At 42.4% G+C, this 16,691-nt stretch overlaps 6 protein-coding genes across 6 annotated transcripts in view; 3 read left to right on the forward strand and 3 right to left on the reverse strand.

Moving 5' to 3' along the window:
- The window catches only part of LOC308324254 (uncharacterized protein), a gene marked incomplete at its 5' end in the record, with an annotated part of 110,508 nt that extends 93,817 nt beyond the window's left edge, over window positions 1–16,691 (reverse strand). The window contains one exon of the mRNA XM_080776256.1: window positions 16,140–16,691. Within this exon, the coding sequence (XP_080632382.1) occupies window positions 16,140–16,691 (552 nt within the window). The remainder of the gene's footprint in view (window positions 1–16,139) is intronic.
- On the forward strand, window positions 1,407–1,784 carry LOC308324275 (histone H2B 1/2-like; the record flags this gene model as incomplete). Its single annotated transcript, XM_080776277.1, has 1 exon — window positions 1,407–1,784. The coding sequence occupies one exon, from the start codon at window positions 1,407–1,409 to the stop codon at window positions 1,782–1,784; it is 378 nt and encodes a 125-aa protein (XP_080632403.1).
- LOC308324264 (histone H2A-like) lies at window positions 2,483–2,866 on the reverse strand (the record flags this gene model as incomplete). The annotated part of the gene is made up of 1 exon (XM_080776266.1): window positions 2,483–2,866. One exon carries the CDS (start codon window positions 2,864–2,866, stop codon window positions 2,483–2,485), a length of 384 nt encoding a protein of 127 aa, XP_080632392.1.
- Window positions 3,810–4,220, forward strand: LOC308324260 (histone H3.2; the record flags this gene model as incomplete). The annotated part of the gene is made up of 1 exon (XM_080776262.1): window positions 3,810–4,220. The coding sequence occupies one exon, from the start codon at window positions 3,810–3,812 to the stop codon at window positions 4,218–4,220; it is 411 nt and encodes a 136-aa protein (XP_080632388.1).
- LOC308324266 (histone H2A-like) lies at window positions 11,708–12,091 on the forward strand (the record flags this gene model as incomplete). The annotated part of the gene is made up of 1 exon (XM_080776268.1): window positions 11,708–12,091. One exon carries the CDS (start codon window positions 11,708–11,710, stop codon window positions 12,089–12,091), a length of 384 nt encoding a protein of 127 aa, XP_080632394.1.
- LOC308324277 (histone H4) lies at window positions 14,825–15,153 on the reverse strand (the record flags this gene model as incomplete). The annotated part of the gene is made up of 1 exon (XM_080776279.1): window positions 14,825–15,153. Exon 1 carries the CDS (start codon window positions 15,134–15,136, stop codon window positions 14,825–14,827), a length of 312 nt encoding a protein of 103 aa, XP_080632405.1. The 5' UTR covers window positions 15,137–15,153.

Raw genomic sequence — 16,691 nt, forward strand, 5'->3', positions numbered from 1 at the left:
GCAGTATACTGTGGTTACTTGGTTCCAAAAAGTGAAGCCAAGTTTTTTTCAACCGTAAGTCTGTGCCTGGTTTGCTGGGACCAGTTACAACATTACGTCATCGTTGAGAACTGGGACCAGAGTACATGGTGTGTATATGACGTAATGTTGTAACTTGTAACTAGTCCCAGCAAACCAGGCATACACTTACGGTGTATGACTAGCTCTCAGTGATGACGTAAGAGAAATGGTCATCTGTATAATCTGGTCCCACCAGATACCACATTACGTCATCTTTGAGAGCTGTGACCAGAGTACACGGTGTGTATATGTATGACTAGCTCTCAGTGATGACGTAAGAGGTATGGTCATCTGTGTAGTCTGGTCCCAGCAGACCAGGCACAGATTTACAAATTACAAATCACATTACAACTACATACAGAGTATGTAGTTGTAATTTGATTAGCAGTATACTGTGGTTACTTGGTTCCAAAAAGTGAAGCCAAGTTTTTTTCAACCGTAGGTTTGTGCTTGGTTTGCTGGGACCAGTTACAACATTACGTCATCGTTGAGAACTGGGACCAGAGTACATGGTGTGTATATGACGTAATGTTGTAACTTGTAACTTGTAACTAGTCCCAGCAAACCAGGCACAGACTTACGGTTGAAGAAAACTTGGCTTCACTTCGAAGAGACCAAGCGAAATGATTACTTGCGCGCTCTTCTTGCGCAAGTAATTATCCCTTCATTGTCAATAATTTTTAAAACAAACATTATAGGAGGGGATTAAAACAACTATCACAACAGTTTCTATCTCATCTGGTAAAGCTTGTACTCTCTCTGGATGAATGAAATTTGGTGCCAATAAAGAACATGTTAATTAATGTAGTAGTTAATCCGGTTCCTGGTTTCAGCAGGCCTATGTCAGGTGGGACCTGAGGCCTGGACATGAGACACACTCAGTTTTGTCATTATCTTACGTTGCAATATTCAGAATACAGTGTTTCCCTGTATAGTTAGGTAAAGTTAGCTTAAGTTGTGGCAAATTAATATGGAGATATATATACCTTTATAATGGGGAAATTTGGGTGTCATAACAGCAACAGCAGTCATAAAGGAGGATCAATACAAAATCAAAACAAAACACATTATGATAAAAAGGGGCTTTAAATTATGCATTTACCACACATATTAATAATGTATAAAGGGGCTAGTATATTTAGCCCCTCACAATGTTACAGGGACAATAGAGCACACGAGCGGGAAAACATAATACAGAAAACAAAGACTCTTTGTGGCAAGATCAGCCAATCATATGCTAGGAGTCCCACGCTTCATTTGCATTGGCTCTGTATAAATAGTGGTACGAGAGCATCCTCTTACACATTCTTCACTGCAACTTAACTGTTCTATTGAAAACAACCACAATGCCTGAAGTAGCAAAGCCAGCGCCCAAGAAGGGCTCCAAGAAGGGTGCCGTCACCAAGACCGCCACGAAGGGTGGCAAGAAGCGCAGGAAGGGCAGGAAGGAGAGCTACGCCATCTACATATACAAGGTCCTGAAGCAGGTCCACCCCGACACCGGCGTCTCTTCCAAGGCCATGGGCATCATGAACTCCTTCGTCAACGACATCTTTGAGCGCATCGCCGGTGAAGCCTCCAAACTGGCCAACTACAACAAGCGCCGCACCATCTCATCCAGGGAGATTCAGACCGCCGTCCGCCTGCTGCTCCCCGGTGAGCTGGCCAAGCACGCCGTGTCTGAAGGCACCAAGGCTGTGACCAAGTACACCAGCTCCAAGTAAACTCTTCTGTCTGCTCTAAACACAACGGTCCTTTTAAGGACCACCCATATTTTCCAAGAGGAGTTTAACCAAATATGTATATAATGAACATGGCCATTACAATGCATCTCGGCTAAACCACTACCAGTTAATGTGTAAATCCATAGTTCTCAGACATGTGTAGATAATTATTGTGGTTACACGCTGAAAGAAAATTACTAGATATCATGCAATAATTACATGAACAGCATTAATGTACATTAGACATTATGTAGAATAGAGCGGGTAAATAATGCATTAACTTCAATGAAGCAGTGTGGGTTAATTTCACTTTGTTTCCATTCAAACTGAAGAAATACAGCAATAACGATGCTCAGACATGTGTCGATACATCTTATAAATTAAAGTGTTGTGGTTATGCTGAAAGAATTAGATATCATGCAAGCATTACATGAACAGCATTGAGCATAAATGTGCATTAGACAAATAATGCATTAACTACCACAAAGCAGTTTGGGTTTATTTCACTTTTTCCCCCCCCCATTCCAACTGAAGAAATTAAGCAATAACCCGATGTGCCGTTATGATTGCAGACATGTAGACAGCCTGGATAAATACTAAATTAAGCTATTAGAATATTGGAAATCACTCTTATGCCGAAACAGTGGGTGGCTCTTAAAAGAGCCTTTGTGGGGGTTTGTTAAGTCGAGTTAAGTAAATTATTTCTTGGCGGCTTTCTCGGTCTTCTTGGGCAGCAGAACAGCCTGGATGTTGGGCAGCACACCGCCCTGAGCGATGGTCACTCCACCCAGCAGTTTGTTGAGCTCCTCGTCGTTGCGGACGGCCAGCTGAAGGTGACGGGGGATGATACGACTCTTCTTGTTGTCGCGGGCAGCATTTCCAGCCAACTCCAGGATCTCAGCGGTCAGATACTCGAGGACAGCCGCTAGATAGACCGGGGCGCCGGCGCCGACTCTCTGGGCATAGTTGCCTTTACGCAGCAGCCTGTGAACACGACCCACGGGGAACTGGAGCCCGGCACGGGATGAGCGGGTCTTGGCCTTCTGCCTGACCTTTCCTCCAGTTTTTCCTCGTCCGCTCATTTTGTAGTAGGTTAGGTTAATTTCTAGAATAATAAGCACTCGAAGAAATATGCTGGAGTAGAGGCGCGCGAGACCTTTTATACATTCAACGTAGTACATTCTGTGTGTGCGGCTGTGCACCCCACCAATCATAGAGACGATGAGAGCGCGGGCTGAGTGTGTATGAGTTCCCCACCAATCACTGCTAGTGGTGTGATCGGTTCCTCCCAGTCTAAACTCTGACTCTTCCCAAAGACGGAGGTTCTTGACCACACGTCTCTCAGAGGAACTGGGATAAAATATTATCCATGCAAATTGCAATATGACACTAAATGAAGTGTAGCCTAAATGTACATAAAGTATGTACATACAATTGGCGTTTAATTATGCTAATAAGATTTAGTTTAGTGAGCTGAGGCATCTTAATCACTTAGGTGGGGTGGGGTCTGCTTGGTTCTTGCCATTTTTTCTCTCTTTAAACAAGTTGTATTGTTGCAAAAAGGGAGCAAATTGCTGCATTCAAGTGCAAGGCACATTTTAGTTCATCATCATCATCATCACTTCTGTGTGTAAAAAGCACACAAGTGTCCAAAGTTTGACCACATTAATATGTTGTGTGTTAATTATGTATTAAGACAAGATATGTCCCCATTACATTTTTTTGTGTGTGTCACAAGTAGATTTTTTTATTTGCGCCGTGTCATACAAGATAGAGCGATGCATTTTATTATTTTCGATATGCAGTGGAAAATACTATTCCATAGTATTTATTAGCTATTAAAGCAGCAACGTTTGTAAGAGGTCCCCTCCAATCGGTGCCAGTGATTCATGGTACCTCCCCAAACAAGGAGGTTCCTGGCCACTGACTAATCAGAGGACGACGGCGTCTCCGAGGCGCTAATAAAAGGCAGAAGTTTGCTCTGAGAAAAATATTCTACTACTCAGAGCTTTGATAGAAGAAGCTATGGCAAGAACTAAGCAGACAGCGCGTAAGTCCACCGGCGGCAAAGCGCCCAGGAAGCAGCTCGCCACCAAGGCAGCTCGCAAGAGCGCGCCGGCAACCGGTGGAGTTAAGAAGCCTCACCGTTACCGTCCCGGTACAGTGGCTCTGAGGGAGATCCGTCGTTACCAGAAATCCACAGAACTGCTGATCCGCAAGCTGCCCTTCCAGCGCCTGGTGCGGGAGATCGCCCAGGACTTCAAGACCGATTTGCGCTTCCAGAGCTCTGCCGTCATGGCTCTCCAGGAGTCGGCCGAGGCTTATCTGGTCGGTCTGTTTGAGGACACCAACCTGTGCGCCATCCACGCCAAGAGGGTGACCATCATGCCCAAAGACATCCAGCTGGCCCGTCGTATCCGTGGTGAACGTGCTTAAACCTCTCTTACATTGTCTGGTAGAACCCCGAAAACGGCTCTTTTAAGAGCCAACCATTTCTTTTTTTAAAGAGCATATTCCATAAACAAAGTTATTTTAGACTGTGTAATGTAAGTTTTTACAGATTTCTGAAACCACAGCAATGAGCTCTGGAAGCCCCAATTTCAAACTGCCATTTCAATTTGACATCTTATCTCATGTTTTACACAGCATTTCTTCTCACACTGAAGATGCAACTAGTATAGCATAATTACCCCATCAATACACTCCACACATTGGTTAAGAATATGTCCCCCTTTTTAAATCAAATTGGCAGTTTGTAGCTAACGGCTGTCACTGTTCACGTGATCTACAGATCAAGAGAATGTCTTTCAAAATGAACAAGAATTCAGAAGCGGTGAAGGTAAAGAAACCTGCTAAGAAAGCAGTTAGGAAAAAGGACAACTTCTAGGGGAAGTTAGAGCAGACACTAACCACAAGGCCACTGAGCTGGAGTTCTTGATGAATCAATCAGTTCAGACCCTGTGGAGCTGCATTAATCTGTTTCCCTGTTCCGAGTAGTTGTGGGTTCTGTGTTGTTTCTGTTAGAAACACTGTATTCTTTAAATACTTAAGTTTAAGTCATTGTTTCACTTGAAGATCATACATTTCATAATTGTATTTATTCATTGTCAATGTTTTCTAGGTCCTCGTTTTCTTCTGTATTCTCTTTGTTCTTCAGACAACTTCTCTGAGATGTCATTTGATATTGTTTATGTTGTTTGCACGTGATGCATTTCCCATATACAAGTATACCGTGTGTTATTGGCTACATACATGCTTTGTTAAAATGTGGACATTTGGTTCAGCTGTTAATTTGTAACATTTGTAATTGTGGCTCACTCACGTTAAAAAACTATAGCTTACTGCTGATAGCAAATGCAAAGTAAAATGGCTGCACAATCTGAAAAACGGAAAAAAAACATTGCAGAATGAGTACAGTTCATGGAAGGTGTACAGGTCAATCAATTAAAGAAAAATGCTAAGGCTAAAAGAAAACACAAAAGACATGTTTATATCAGGGTCCTCCATTTTAAGCAAACAAATGACACACACATTGCACCTGGAGTCTTTTTGGATGTGCAGGAGTCTTTTTTTTGTCTCATTTATACTGTATACACACACACACACACACACACACACACACACACACACACACACACACACACACACACACACACACACGCTAAAGTTAAATAACTCAGAAACTACAAAACATATCAAAGTAAAATCTGTGTGCCATAGAGCTGCCATCGATCCCCATTACAAATGTCTCAAATTTGAAAGAACTATATTTCTAAAACTATGAAACATTTAAAAGATTCCTTTTCAGGCATGTCCACCGTAAGATGAACCTAAATAGGTTTGAAATGGGGTTTCTATACGTGTAAGTATGTAGGACTATAGTTGCATGCCAAAGTTTGTGCTATTGCCATTGAGAATGCATTGGCGTTTAAGTTAAATAACTCAGAAACTACAAAACATTTAAGGCCTATTCATAGTCTGGATTTTCGGTGGTGAGGTGACCACCGCGGCACCGCTCCGGTGGTGAGCTGACCACCGGAACTGAAATAACGTTGAGCGGTGGTGAGTAAAAACAGAGAGAAGGGCTGGAGCGGTGGCGGTGGTTTGCTCTTCACCGCGGCTCGTGACGTCATGTTGTAGTTCGGTGGTCACCCCACCACCGTAAATCCAGACTATGTATGAGCCTTTAAAAGTAAAAAGTTCCAGCATGTGTCTCCACAGTAAGCTGAATTATAAAAACTGTGAATGGAGTTTCTAGGTGAAAGTGATTTTTTTGACGTGCCATAGAGCTGCCATTGAGCCCCATTATAAATGTCTCAAATTTGAAAGCACTGTATTTCTAAAAATATGAAACATTTCAAATATTCCTTTTCAGGCAAACATGTCCACCGTAAGATGAAGCTAAATAGGTTTGAATGGGGTTTCTATAGGTGTAATTATGTAGAACTAGTAGCATGCCAAAGTTTGTGCTATTGTCATTGAGAATGCATTGGGCGTTTAAGTTAAATAACTACAAAACATTTAAAAGTAAAAAGTTCCAGCATGTGTGCCCACATTAAACTGAATTATAAAAACTGTGAATGGAGTTTCTAAGGGAAAGTGATTTTTTGTGACATTTTGTATTTGTTTCTGCATATAATGTTGCATGGTTCTGCCTGATATATTGCTAAATATATCTCCCGCTATAGACTAATTAATAGTCTACTATTGCTACTAATCCGAGATGATATTTCTATGATCCAACTTGGAGCATTATGTGCATATGAATGTAGTGCATCATGTATACAGTCACATTCCAACTCAATTAATTTATACCAAACCATAGTCCCAAAATTGATAAGATGCTGGGTGTTAATTTAATCTGCATATAGTAAAAAACAAAACGCCATGTAGGCCTATAAGCATAGTAGCTCTCTAGACTAGACAATAGTATCTCTATATTTATCATGACTATACAGAGTCTTCAAACTCTTCATGTTGTATCACATATTCGCTTGTGTAGCTTGTGTAACGTGCGTCATGGCCACATGAGGCCAACGGCTCGAACCGTGCCCTCCACTGGGGACATGAGGAGAGTGGGCTCCAGTGCGGTATTTACGAATACATTTAATTCAGATCTACGGGTAATCCGGTTAGTCCATGAATCATGGCTCATATGCAAACTTGATACAATGCAAATATTGCCTACTTGAATGGAACAAACACTGTAAATAAAGTGTGGGCGGCTCTTAAAAGAGCCTTTGGGTTGTTGGTAGATCAAGGGCTGGATTTTGAAGGTGCGTTTTACCATGTGGTAATACATAAATTGGCCTCGCTCTGCGCACAATCGTATTATGAAAGCCTTATCGTCCCGTGTTGAACGCACACACATATGGAATACGACGTTGCTGAATATTTTAGCATTGTGGGAGTGTCCATATGTTAATTATTTTCGCTTTGCGCAATTTGCTATTAAGCCCCTTGACCTGCGCATAACGATTAGACGTGGGTCTAGGCACCTCATAAACGCAAAAAGAATTTAAAGCACTGTTTGATTTTACACTTGAGCGGCTCTGGGACGCTGCTGGAGTGTTGCCAAGTCTGTTTATTATAAGCGGCTTCTTTTTCTGTAAAGTTGCTTGTAAATATTGGTAGTTGTGGTTGCTTTTCTTGTTTCTAAAGGTTTCTCCTAATGTTGTTTAAACCAGTGATCCTCACACAGCACATTCCCATGTCAAGGATCCCCAGATTAATGCATTTGCCCAACTTAAGGACGGCTAATACAAAAATGTAATTAAAATGTTACTTTTGAAAATAGCAGATCTACCAGCTCACAATGAATCACATTCATTCATTAAAACTATGAACTCTGACTGCAGGCGGATATATAATGATCATTATAACAATGTGCAAGAAAATATTTAAAATTTCTTTATATTTGTGGACAATCAAAATATGTTTTTTATTTTAATGTGGTGTCATTAAAATTAATCTGGATATAGCAGACTCACTATCTAGAAAATAAAAACATGGCACTTCATTTAAAATAGGTTACAGACCCCTGTTATATGCGCTTATTTTGGGATTATTTTTATAGACCTATTTACTTGTTTCTATGAGACATGGCAACAGCCAGCAAAAGACGCATCCATTCTTTTTGAAAGGTTGAGATTAGAAACGACCATAATTATTTCATTTCTCAACCTTAAAAATAAATAAAAACATCTCCATAATCCTTGAGAGGTTTGCTTTCATACGCTGTATCACACTCGATCCAAGTCTTCTTCAATAAAATGCTACGAGCGAAGACCATACCATCACGGGCATACGCACCACGCATTCAACTCATTACTCATTTCAAATATAATATAATTATAATTTAAATTAAAATATAATTTTACTGGTGTTTCTCAATAGAAACAACTTATTTTGAGGCATAAAGGTGACAGCATGCAGTGCAATAGGAATAATTAACCCAAATGTGACAAAGTCATATGTCATGTCTTCTATGGTGCCAGCCTGAAGAAATGTAATAATAACGATCCCCAAAGTGCGCATTCCGTATGTGACATCAGCTGACTGGTAAAGAAAATAGTACGGACATGTTGATTGGGTAACTCTCAAACACGCCTTAAACACTCCCATGACTAATTCAAGGCCGTTTTGCGCACTCCACGGGGTGTCGAAAGCGCTTCTTAACATGCTTAAAATTGCAATATGACATACCTCACGCCCCCAGCTCATATTACTGTAATAGGTAAAACGCACCTTCAAAATCTAGCCCCAAGTCAGCATGATTAGCCTCCGAAGCCGTACAGAGTGACTCCAGACCATCAGAACACAGCACAAATAAAAGGGAGTCAAAACTCTGGTGTCTGGTCTTGTCAGGAAGCAGCTTTTGTTTGTCTGAGGGGATAAATACCACTTCAGACATGATAATGTCTGAACTTCAGAGCGGATAAATACCTCTTCAGACATGATCCGAGTCTCGGATTGGCAATGTTGTAGCCCAGAATGACAGGAGTGTAGGTGACAGTGATTGTCAGGTTGCCCACGTGTTTGGCCATATCTATCACTGCTTCTGGGTCCATATGTGGGTCTGTGGGTAGTGTGAACTGGACTCTTTCCATTGTGGTCTTGTAGTTGTGCAGGAATGAGATGTGTTCAGCTCTCAGGTCCTCCTCTATGTCTCTGATTGTGTGTGAAAGGGTTGATATCTTCCTGTCCAGATCCTCAAGACTCTCCTTCATCATCCGACACTTCTGCTGCTCTTCCTCCTTCAGTGCAGTGATCCTAATATCCTCTTCCTCTTGTAGAAACATATGAAGCTTCTTAAACTGCCCCTTTATCTGCCATTCCATGTTCATGGCCTGGATCTTAATGTATTCTGCTGTTTGGTCACAGTTTGTTCTAAAGTCATTGAAAACCCCCAGTTTCTTCTGTAAAGGTGTCAGTGATCTCTGGACTTCCTCCCTGCGGTCCAGTGCAACTTCACACATGGTTCTGGATATGTGGTTGGTGTGTTTTTCTGAATGAAGACACACAAGGCACACCGGCTGTTGACATTCCAGACAGAACAGCCTTAGTTTCTCAGCGTGCAGACGGCAGAGATCCTCTGACCCTGATGGCGGTGTTCGGCGTTTCGAAGCTCTCTGCTGTCTCTCCTGTGTGACAGTTCCACACAGGTTCTTCAGAGCCAGGTTGCAGGGTGGATTAGTCGTTGGAGATATCTCCTTACAAACAGGACATCCTGCTATCTTCTTCTCTCCCCACCATCTCTGCAGACAGGCTTTACAGAAGCTGTGGCTACACGACAGGACAACAGGATCTTTAAAGATGTCATGACACACAGGACAGAAGAAATCCTCTTCTGAAAAAGAAAACATTGAAGACATTTCGTTTCCCTTCGGGGAAGCCGCAAACTGCCCGAGACAGGTATTCAGCCTGAAGTTGACTTTCACTGTGAGTCCTGGATCTTGTTGAAGTCCCTTGAGCCAGCAGTAGGTTCCAGTGGTCTGGGTCGTGGATGGAAGGACAGTCTGTCTGGAAGGTGTGTCGGTTTGATCTGAAGCTGAAGCTTTTATCATGTGTGATGAGTCTGGCAGGGGGTGTGGCTTTGACACCCCACAGACCCATTACATGCAAATCTCTCTCTCTCTCTCCTCTCTCTCTCTCTCTCACACACACACACACACACACACACACACACACACACACACACACACACACACACACACACCCACACACCCACACACGAATGAATATTTAGTATCTGCAGATGGTTTTGGTCTGAACTGTGAATTCAAATGTTGATTCAACAATGATAACAATGCATCCCCTCCCGCACAGGGTGGAGCCTGCGTGATTGAGGTGATCCAAGTACTTGATCACACATTTAAATCCATTTGGTTTTGGCATAACTAACTGTATAATTAACAGTTATATTATTGTTAGTTACACAGACCAAACCAAAAGCACCCTTCTCCCAAATTAAATTACATATACAGTATGTTGAAATACCCTCAACACTCCTAGACATTAACTTGGTTGTAATGAGTTTAATTCGCAATTTCATCAAAGTAATGTTGCATTGGTATGTCTATTGGTATCACATGCTGTAGTTTAACAGTCTTGCTGTTTATGCATTACTGGTTGATTTTATCACATTATCTGATATGCAAAACACTTCCATGTCTGTCCACTTGGACATATATTGTGTCACAACATTTACTAAAAATAGGTGATCTTGTCCTACCTCAATGATTCCTTAACCATTATTACTTTATTTTTTAGATATTTTTTTGCAGCTTATGCCTTTTATTGTTTTTGTTTTTTTTAAGGGACAGACAGTAGGCTGACAGGAAACAGGAGAGAGATGGGGGAAGACATGCAGTAAAGGCCGTGTCGGGCTCTGGAGTCGAACCCGCGGCACACGGCGAGTGGATTACCAGTCGGGTGCCCAGATGGTTACGCCAACGCCTGGGCCAAGGTAATTCTAATCAATGTGCGGGATTTCGGTTCTCCAACATTTAAGAGGGGAAGATCAGAATTTATATGAAAAAAGAAAAACAACAACATAGTTATTTTAATCTAGTCTGAAATCATTTGAGTAAAATTACTTGGTTATTACCTGTCTAATCAACAGGTAAAATCCTCAATGTTTGTTTGATTGATTGATATTTATTAACAGTTTGCAGAATGTGAGTGGACGACCAAATAAAGCAGTGGAGTGGGATGTTCTGAAGCCGGATTGAAATCCGTACATATACTTTTTTTTGTGGCAAGATACTTTTCAACCTGTTCATAGACATTTTTTTTCCATCACTTTCAGAGATGGAGCTAATGTTAATTCAGCCATTTGTACCTGGAGTTAAATTGTGCGGCTGGCATGAAAAGCCTGATATGATGAAGGCCTGATGGACTCAAACATTGCTTCAATGCCTCAATAAAAGGTGAATGTTGGGTTCTAATACAATTACGATTTTAGTATAATCTACACATGAAGGATTATGTTAATGTATTTGAAATTAATCTACATTGTCAGGCTTCTGTAAAGTAGTTCATACAAACAGTACATTATAGTGTGTTGCTTAACAAAAAACATAATGCCTCATTTGCAAGTTACATGTCTGAGAAGTATACTAATTCACAATTTTGTCTGGTGATGACTGACGCACGCGCACACACACACACACACACACACACCGCCCTCTTTGGGAGGAGTCAGAGTTTAGACTGGGAGGAACCGATCACACCACTAGCAGTGATTGGTGGGAAACTCATACACACTCAGCCCGCGCTCTCATCCGTCGCTATGATTGGTGGGGCGCACAGCCACATACAGAATGTACTACGTTGAATGTATAAAACGTCTCGCACGCCTCTACTCCAGCATATTTCTTCGAGTGCTTATTATTCTAGAAGTAAACCTAACCTACTACAAAATGAGTGGCCGAGGAAAAACTGGAGGAAAGGTCAGGCAGAAGGCCAAGACCCGCTCATCCCGTGCCGGGCTCCAGTTCCCCGTAGGTCGTGTTCACAGGCTGCTGCGTAAAGGCAACTATGCCCAGAGAGTCGGTGCCGGCGCCCCGGTCTATCTTGCGGCTGTCCTCGAGTATCTGACAGCTGAGATCCTGGAGTTGGCTGGAAATGCTGCCCGCGACAACAAGAAGAGTCGTATCATCCCCCGTCACCTCCAGCTGGCCGTCCGCAACGACGAGGAGCTCAACAAACTGCTGGGCGGAGTGACCATCGCTCAGGGCGGTGTGCTGCCCAACATCCAGGCTGTTCTGCTGCCCAAGAAGACCGAGAAAGCCGCCAAGAAATAAACCTGCTTCATTTCGACTGAACAAACCCCCACAAAGGCTCTTTTAAGAGCCACCCACTGTTTCTATATGAGAGTAATTTCCAATATCCCCGTCAAAGTAAGCGCAATTCATAAGGGTATCGCTATTACGCTTCCTAGTTCATAAGACATACTTTAAATGTTTCTTGTCACAGTCTGACCATATGTCTGCATTAACAGCACAGTGGGTTATACGTATTAATGTATTTGTTCAGTTGTAATTACAAGTATCCCTAATTAATGAAATTACCCTACACCAGGAATACTCAAATAGATTTACCTGTGGGCCACATTACAAAAATGGCAAGGGGCCAGGGGCCAGTAGATAAAATTACGACATTAATGATACTTGATAACTTCTCTCTTTCAATTGCTTTATTTTCGCAAAATGTATCAAAGTACAATGTGCATGCACACAATATGTACATAAATAAATGTGTTACATTTTCTTGCATAAACACAAAGAGCTGTTTCCATAACTGCACAAATTATTGCACATAACATGAGTAGCTGTTATAATAACATAATAACATAACATGAGCAGCCTGTCTGTCTGTCTGTCTGTCTGTCTGTCTGTCTGTCTGTCCATGAGTAGTTATTTGTCTGTCTGTCAATGAGTAGCTGTCTTACTGTCTGCCTGTCTATGTGTAGCTGTCTGCCTGCCTGTCTATGAGTAGCTGTCTGTCTGCCTGCCTGCCTGCCTGTCCAATTGTCCATGAGTAGCTGTCTGTCTGCCTGTCTGAGTAGCTGTCTGCCTGCCTGCCTAATTGTCCATGAGTAGCTGTCTGTCTGCCTGTCTATGAGTAGCTGTCTGCCTTCCTGCCTGTCCAATTGTCCATGAGTAGCTGTCTGTCTGCCTGTCTATGAGTAGCTGTCTGCCTTCCTGCCTGTCCAATTGTCCATGAGTAGCTGTCTGTCTGTCTATGAGTAGCTGTCTGCCTGCCTGCCCAATTGTCTATGAGTAGCTGTCTGTCTGTCTATGAGTAGCTGTCTGCCTTCCTGCCTGTCCAATTGTCCATGAGTAGCTGTCTGTCTGTCTATGAGTAGCTGTCTGCCTTCCTGCCTGTCCAATTGTCCATGAGTAGCTGTCTGCCTGCCTGTCCAATTCTCCATGAGTAGCTGTCTGTCTGTCTGCCTGTCTATGAGTAGCTGTCTGCCTGCCTGCCAGCCAGCAAGTTGGTTAACAGAAAATAAATTGTTATGGCTGAGTAAAATAAAATACAAGAAACACAATTTTCCTGAAAATAGATTACCCAGCTATGACCTTTTTCATGAAAAAAAATGAGTAGTGATATGGCTGACTGAGTAAAATAAAACAATCTACCTGAAAATAGATAGCTATAAGTGAAGAGCAATTTCCGCAATTACCATTTCCGCAATTTCCATTTCCGCAATTTTCATTTCCACCATTTCCGCAATTTCCGCAATTACCATTTCCGCAATTTCCGCATTTCCGCAATTTCCATTTGCACCATTTCCGCAATTACAATTTCCATTTCCAACTATTAATGGCAGCTGGGTTTCATCATTCAAATAAAATAGAATTCTGTCCGTTTAGCTATAAAATTATGTCAGGGAATAGGGATACACAGTATATGTCTTTCATTTGCATTGCATCCCCCCCCCCCCAAGCTTTTATTTTCGTTCGAGTAATAGTACAACTCTAATAGTATTACTTATAATAAAGTAATTAAAGATAACTTCATTCAGATTTATTTATTTTTAGCCTGATGTGGCCCGCGGGCCTGAGGTTGAGTATCACTGCCCTACACTGTTACAATGATAGGTGTATTTACAACTTGGAGCATACAGCACCTTAACTCGCGTGGATGATAACATTGGCTTTCAATACGCATTGAAGCGAATGCAATAGCACTACCGGTATATGAATCTATTCTACAGGTTCACAAGCTCCTCTAAACAGAGGTAGGAGACTCACACTGTCTTTGTTACTGCATAATGTTCTCCCGCCCGCAGGATCTATTGTCCCGCTAAAATACAGATCATAATACACATTTGAGTGAATCTATAGTTCAATAGTTCTATTCCACGCTCCAAACTAAATCCATTTATAACACACGTTATAATCTCTTATATAAACTAGTCAGTGTATCTATTTACAGTATTTGTGACAGTTTTAAAATATTTGGAACTCGGTTCAACATAAAAGATGCAGACAGTTTGCAACCTCGATGTTATCTTTATATGATGTAATGAATGTAATGTCAACCCTTGGATATCCTTTGTACTGTGATATTTTGTTAAATAGTGGAAAATCAATACAATTATTTGAACCATAGCTGTGATGAGTGTCTGACTTCACAGAACTAAACGTATGCGTGTATTGTATGTGAGATGAATTGGGTTTTCGGTACTAGTTGGTGTGATGTTGAACTAGTATAGTCCAAAGTCAGATGTCACAAGCCCACCACACACCGGCTGCGACCGTCTGCGGCGCGGCGCCGCCTGGAAAATAGAACTGTGTTCTATCGGTGCGCCCGGTGTGCGTTAGGTTCATTGAAAATAATGGAGGCGGCTGTGTGCGCCGCGCGGCGCCGCAGCCGGTGTGTGTCGGGCTTTATAGGATCTGATTTCCTGTCAATTTCACTGCAGGGAATGCACAAGGCCTTATGCAAAAATGGAATCAACTCTGTAGAGAAAACGTGGGCGGCTCTTAAAAGAGCCTTTGGGTTTTTGTTAGATCAAGTCAGCATCATTAACCTCCGAAACCGTACAGAGTGCGTCCCTGTCTCTTCAGAGCATAGACAACATCCATCGCGGTCACGGTCTTTCTCTTGGCGTGTTCGGTGTAGGTGACGGCGTCACGGATGACGTTCTCCAGGAACACCTTGAGGACACCGCGGGTCTCCTCGTAGATCAGACCAGAGATACGCTTCACTCCACCACGGCGAGCCAGACGGCGGATAGCGGGCTTGGTGATTCCCTGGATGTTATCACGAAGCACCTTGCGATGACGCTTGGCGCCTCCTTTTCCCAGACCTTTTCCTCCTTTTCCTCGCCCTGACATTTTTAGTTCAGCTGTAGTTGCAGTTAGAAAACTGAGTGATTAGAGAACTCAGAGCCTTGCCTTTTTATGTGTGTTCTGAGGACGTAAGGGAGGACAGGCACCCACAGAGAGAGCTTCGAGGGCGTTGCCAATGTGCACCCTCCCCCCACACATACTCCTCCCCGTGGTCACGTCACCCATTTGTTTTTACAGTAATTGCTATTGAACTGTATAATCATATAATTGCTGTTGTTTTTTGTCACTCCAATATTTCTTTCCCTGTTTTTATTGGCATTATTCTGCTTCTTTTTAACTCCCTAATAAAGTTGTTTATTATTGTTGCTTCTTCTTGCAACTCATGTGTAAAGTGTATTTGGGTACTCATTACTCGGAAAAGCGCTACATAAGTTTGAGATATCATTATTAAATATTAAATAATATAATTATTATCATGCAAGAGCCTGATACAATACTTTATATGTAAACATTTGTAAATTTAAATAATAACATTCCATGACTTCATGGCTTATTTTCCTATGCTTTAGGCCTACTCTCGATAATGTAGGCCTTTATGATTTGGAAATAATGTCAATTGTCCACTATTCAATGTTGATTTGAACCAAACTGATTCATGGTTTAGCAAAATTAGGTGTGAAGAGAAATGCTGGATTAGAACTGGCCTTTTAATAATTGGTGGTGTTTGACTTCTAACACACAATATTGTTTTATGGATATATGGCTGTTGTTATTGAATGTTATTGTTTTGTTTAGCTGTTTTTGAATAGCTGTCTGATAATCCCATGTGGGATGGGTTAATTGGTCTGGACACGAAAATAAAATATTCATTAATTCATTCACACAGGTATAAACTGCCTGCTCACATGATCATCATTATAGTGAAGATAGGTTACTCTTATAAAATAATGTGGTTGGCTCTTAAAAGAGCCTTTTTGGGGTATAAAATGGAGCACACGGTTTACTTCTTTTTGGGCGCTGCCTTCTTTGCCGCTTTGGGTTTGGCAACCTTCTTGGCTGGAGCCTTCTTGGCTGCTGCGGGCTTCTTAGCCACTTTCTTGGGGCTCTTGGTGGCCTTCTTCGGGCTTTTAGCTACTACTTTCTTGGCAGCAGGCTTCTTGGCTTTCTTGGGTGATTTCTTGGCGGCTACAGGCTTCTTTGCTGCCGCCTTCTTGGGTGATTTCTTAGCCGCTGCGGGTTTCTTGGCTGCAGCGGGCTTCTTTGCTTTGACTGCTTTCTTAGCAGCAGGTTTCTTTACCTTCACTGCTTCTGCCTTGTTAATCTTGAAGGAGCCAGACGCGCCGGTGCCTTTGAGCTGGACCAGGGTGCCTTTGGTGACCAGGCTCTTGACGGCGGTCTTTACGCGGACCTTGTTCTTCTCCACATCGTAGCCGCCGGCAGCCAGAGCCTTCTTGACCGCAGCGAGAGAGACACCGCTCCGCTCCTTGGAGGCGGACACGGCCTCGACGACCAGCTCAGCGACGCTGGGGCCGGTCTTCTTGGGTGCTGCCTTCTTCTTGGAGGCCTTGGCCGGAGCTGGTGCTGGAGCGACTTCTGCCAT

The sequence above is a fragment of the Protomyctophum bolini genome, assembly GCF_963924005.1.
Source record: "Protomyctophum bolini genome assembly, chromosome: 11".
In the NCBI taxonomy this organism is placed as follows: Eukaryota; Metazoa; Chordata; class Actinopteri; order Myctophiformes; family Myctophidae; genus Protomyctophum; species Protomyctophum bolini.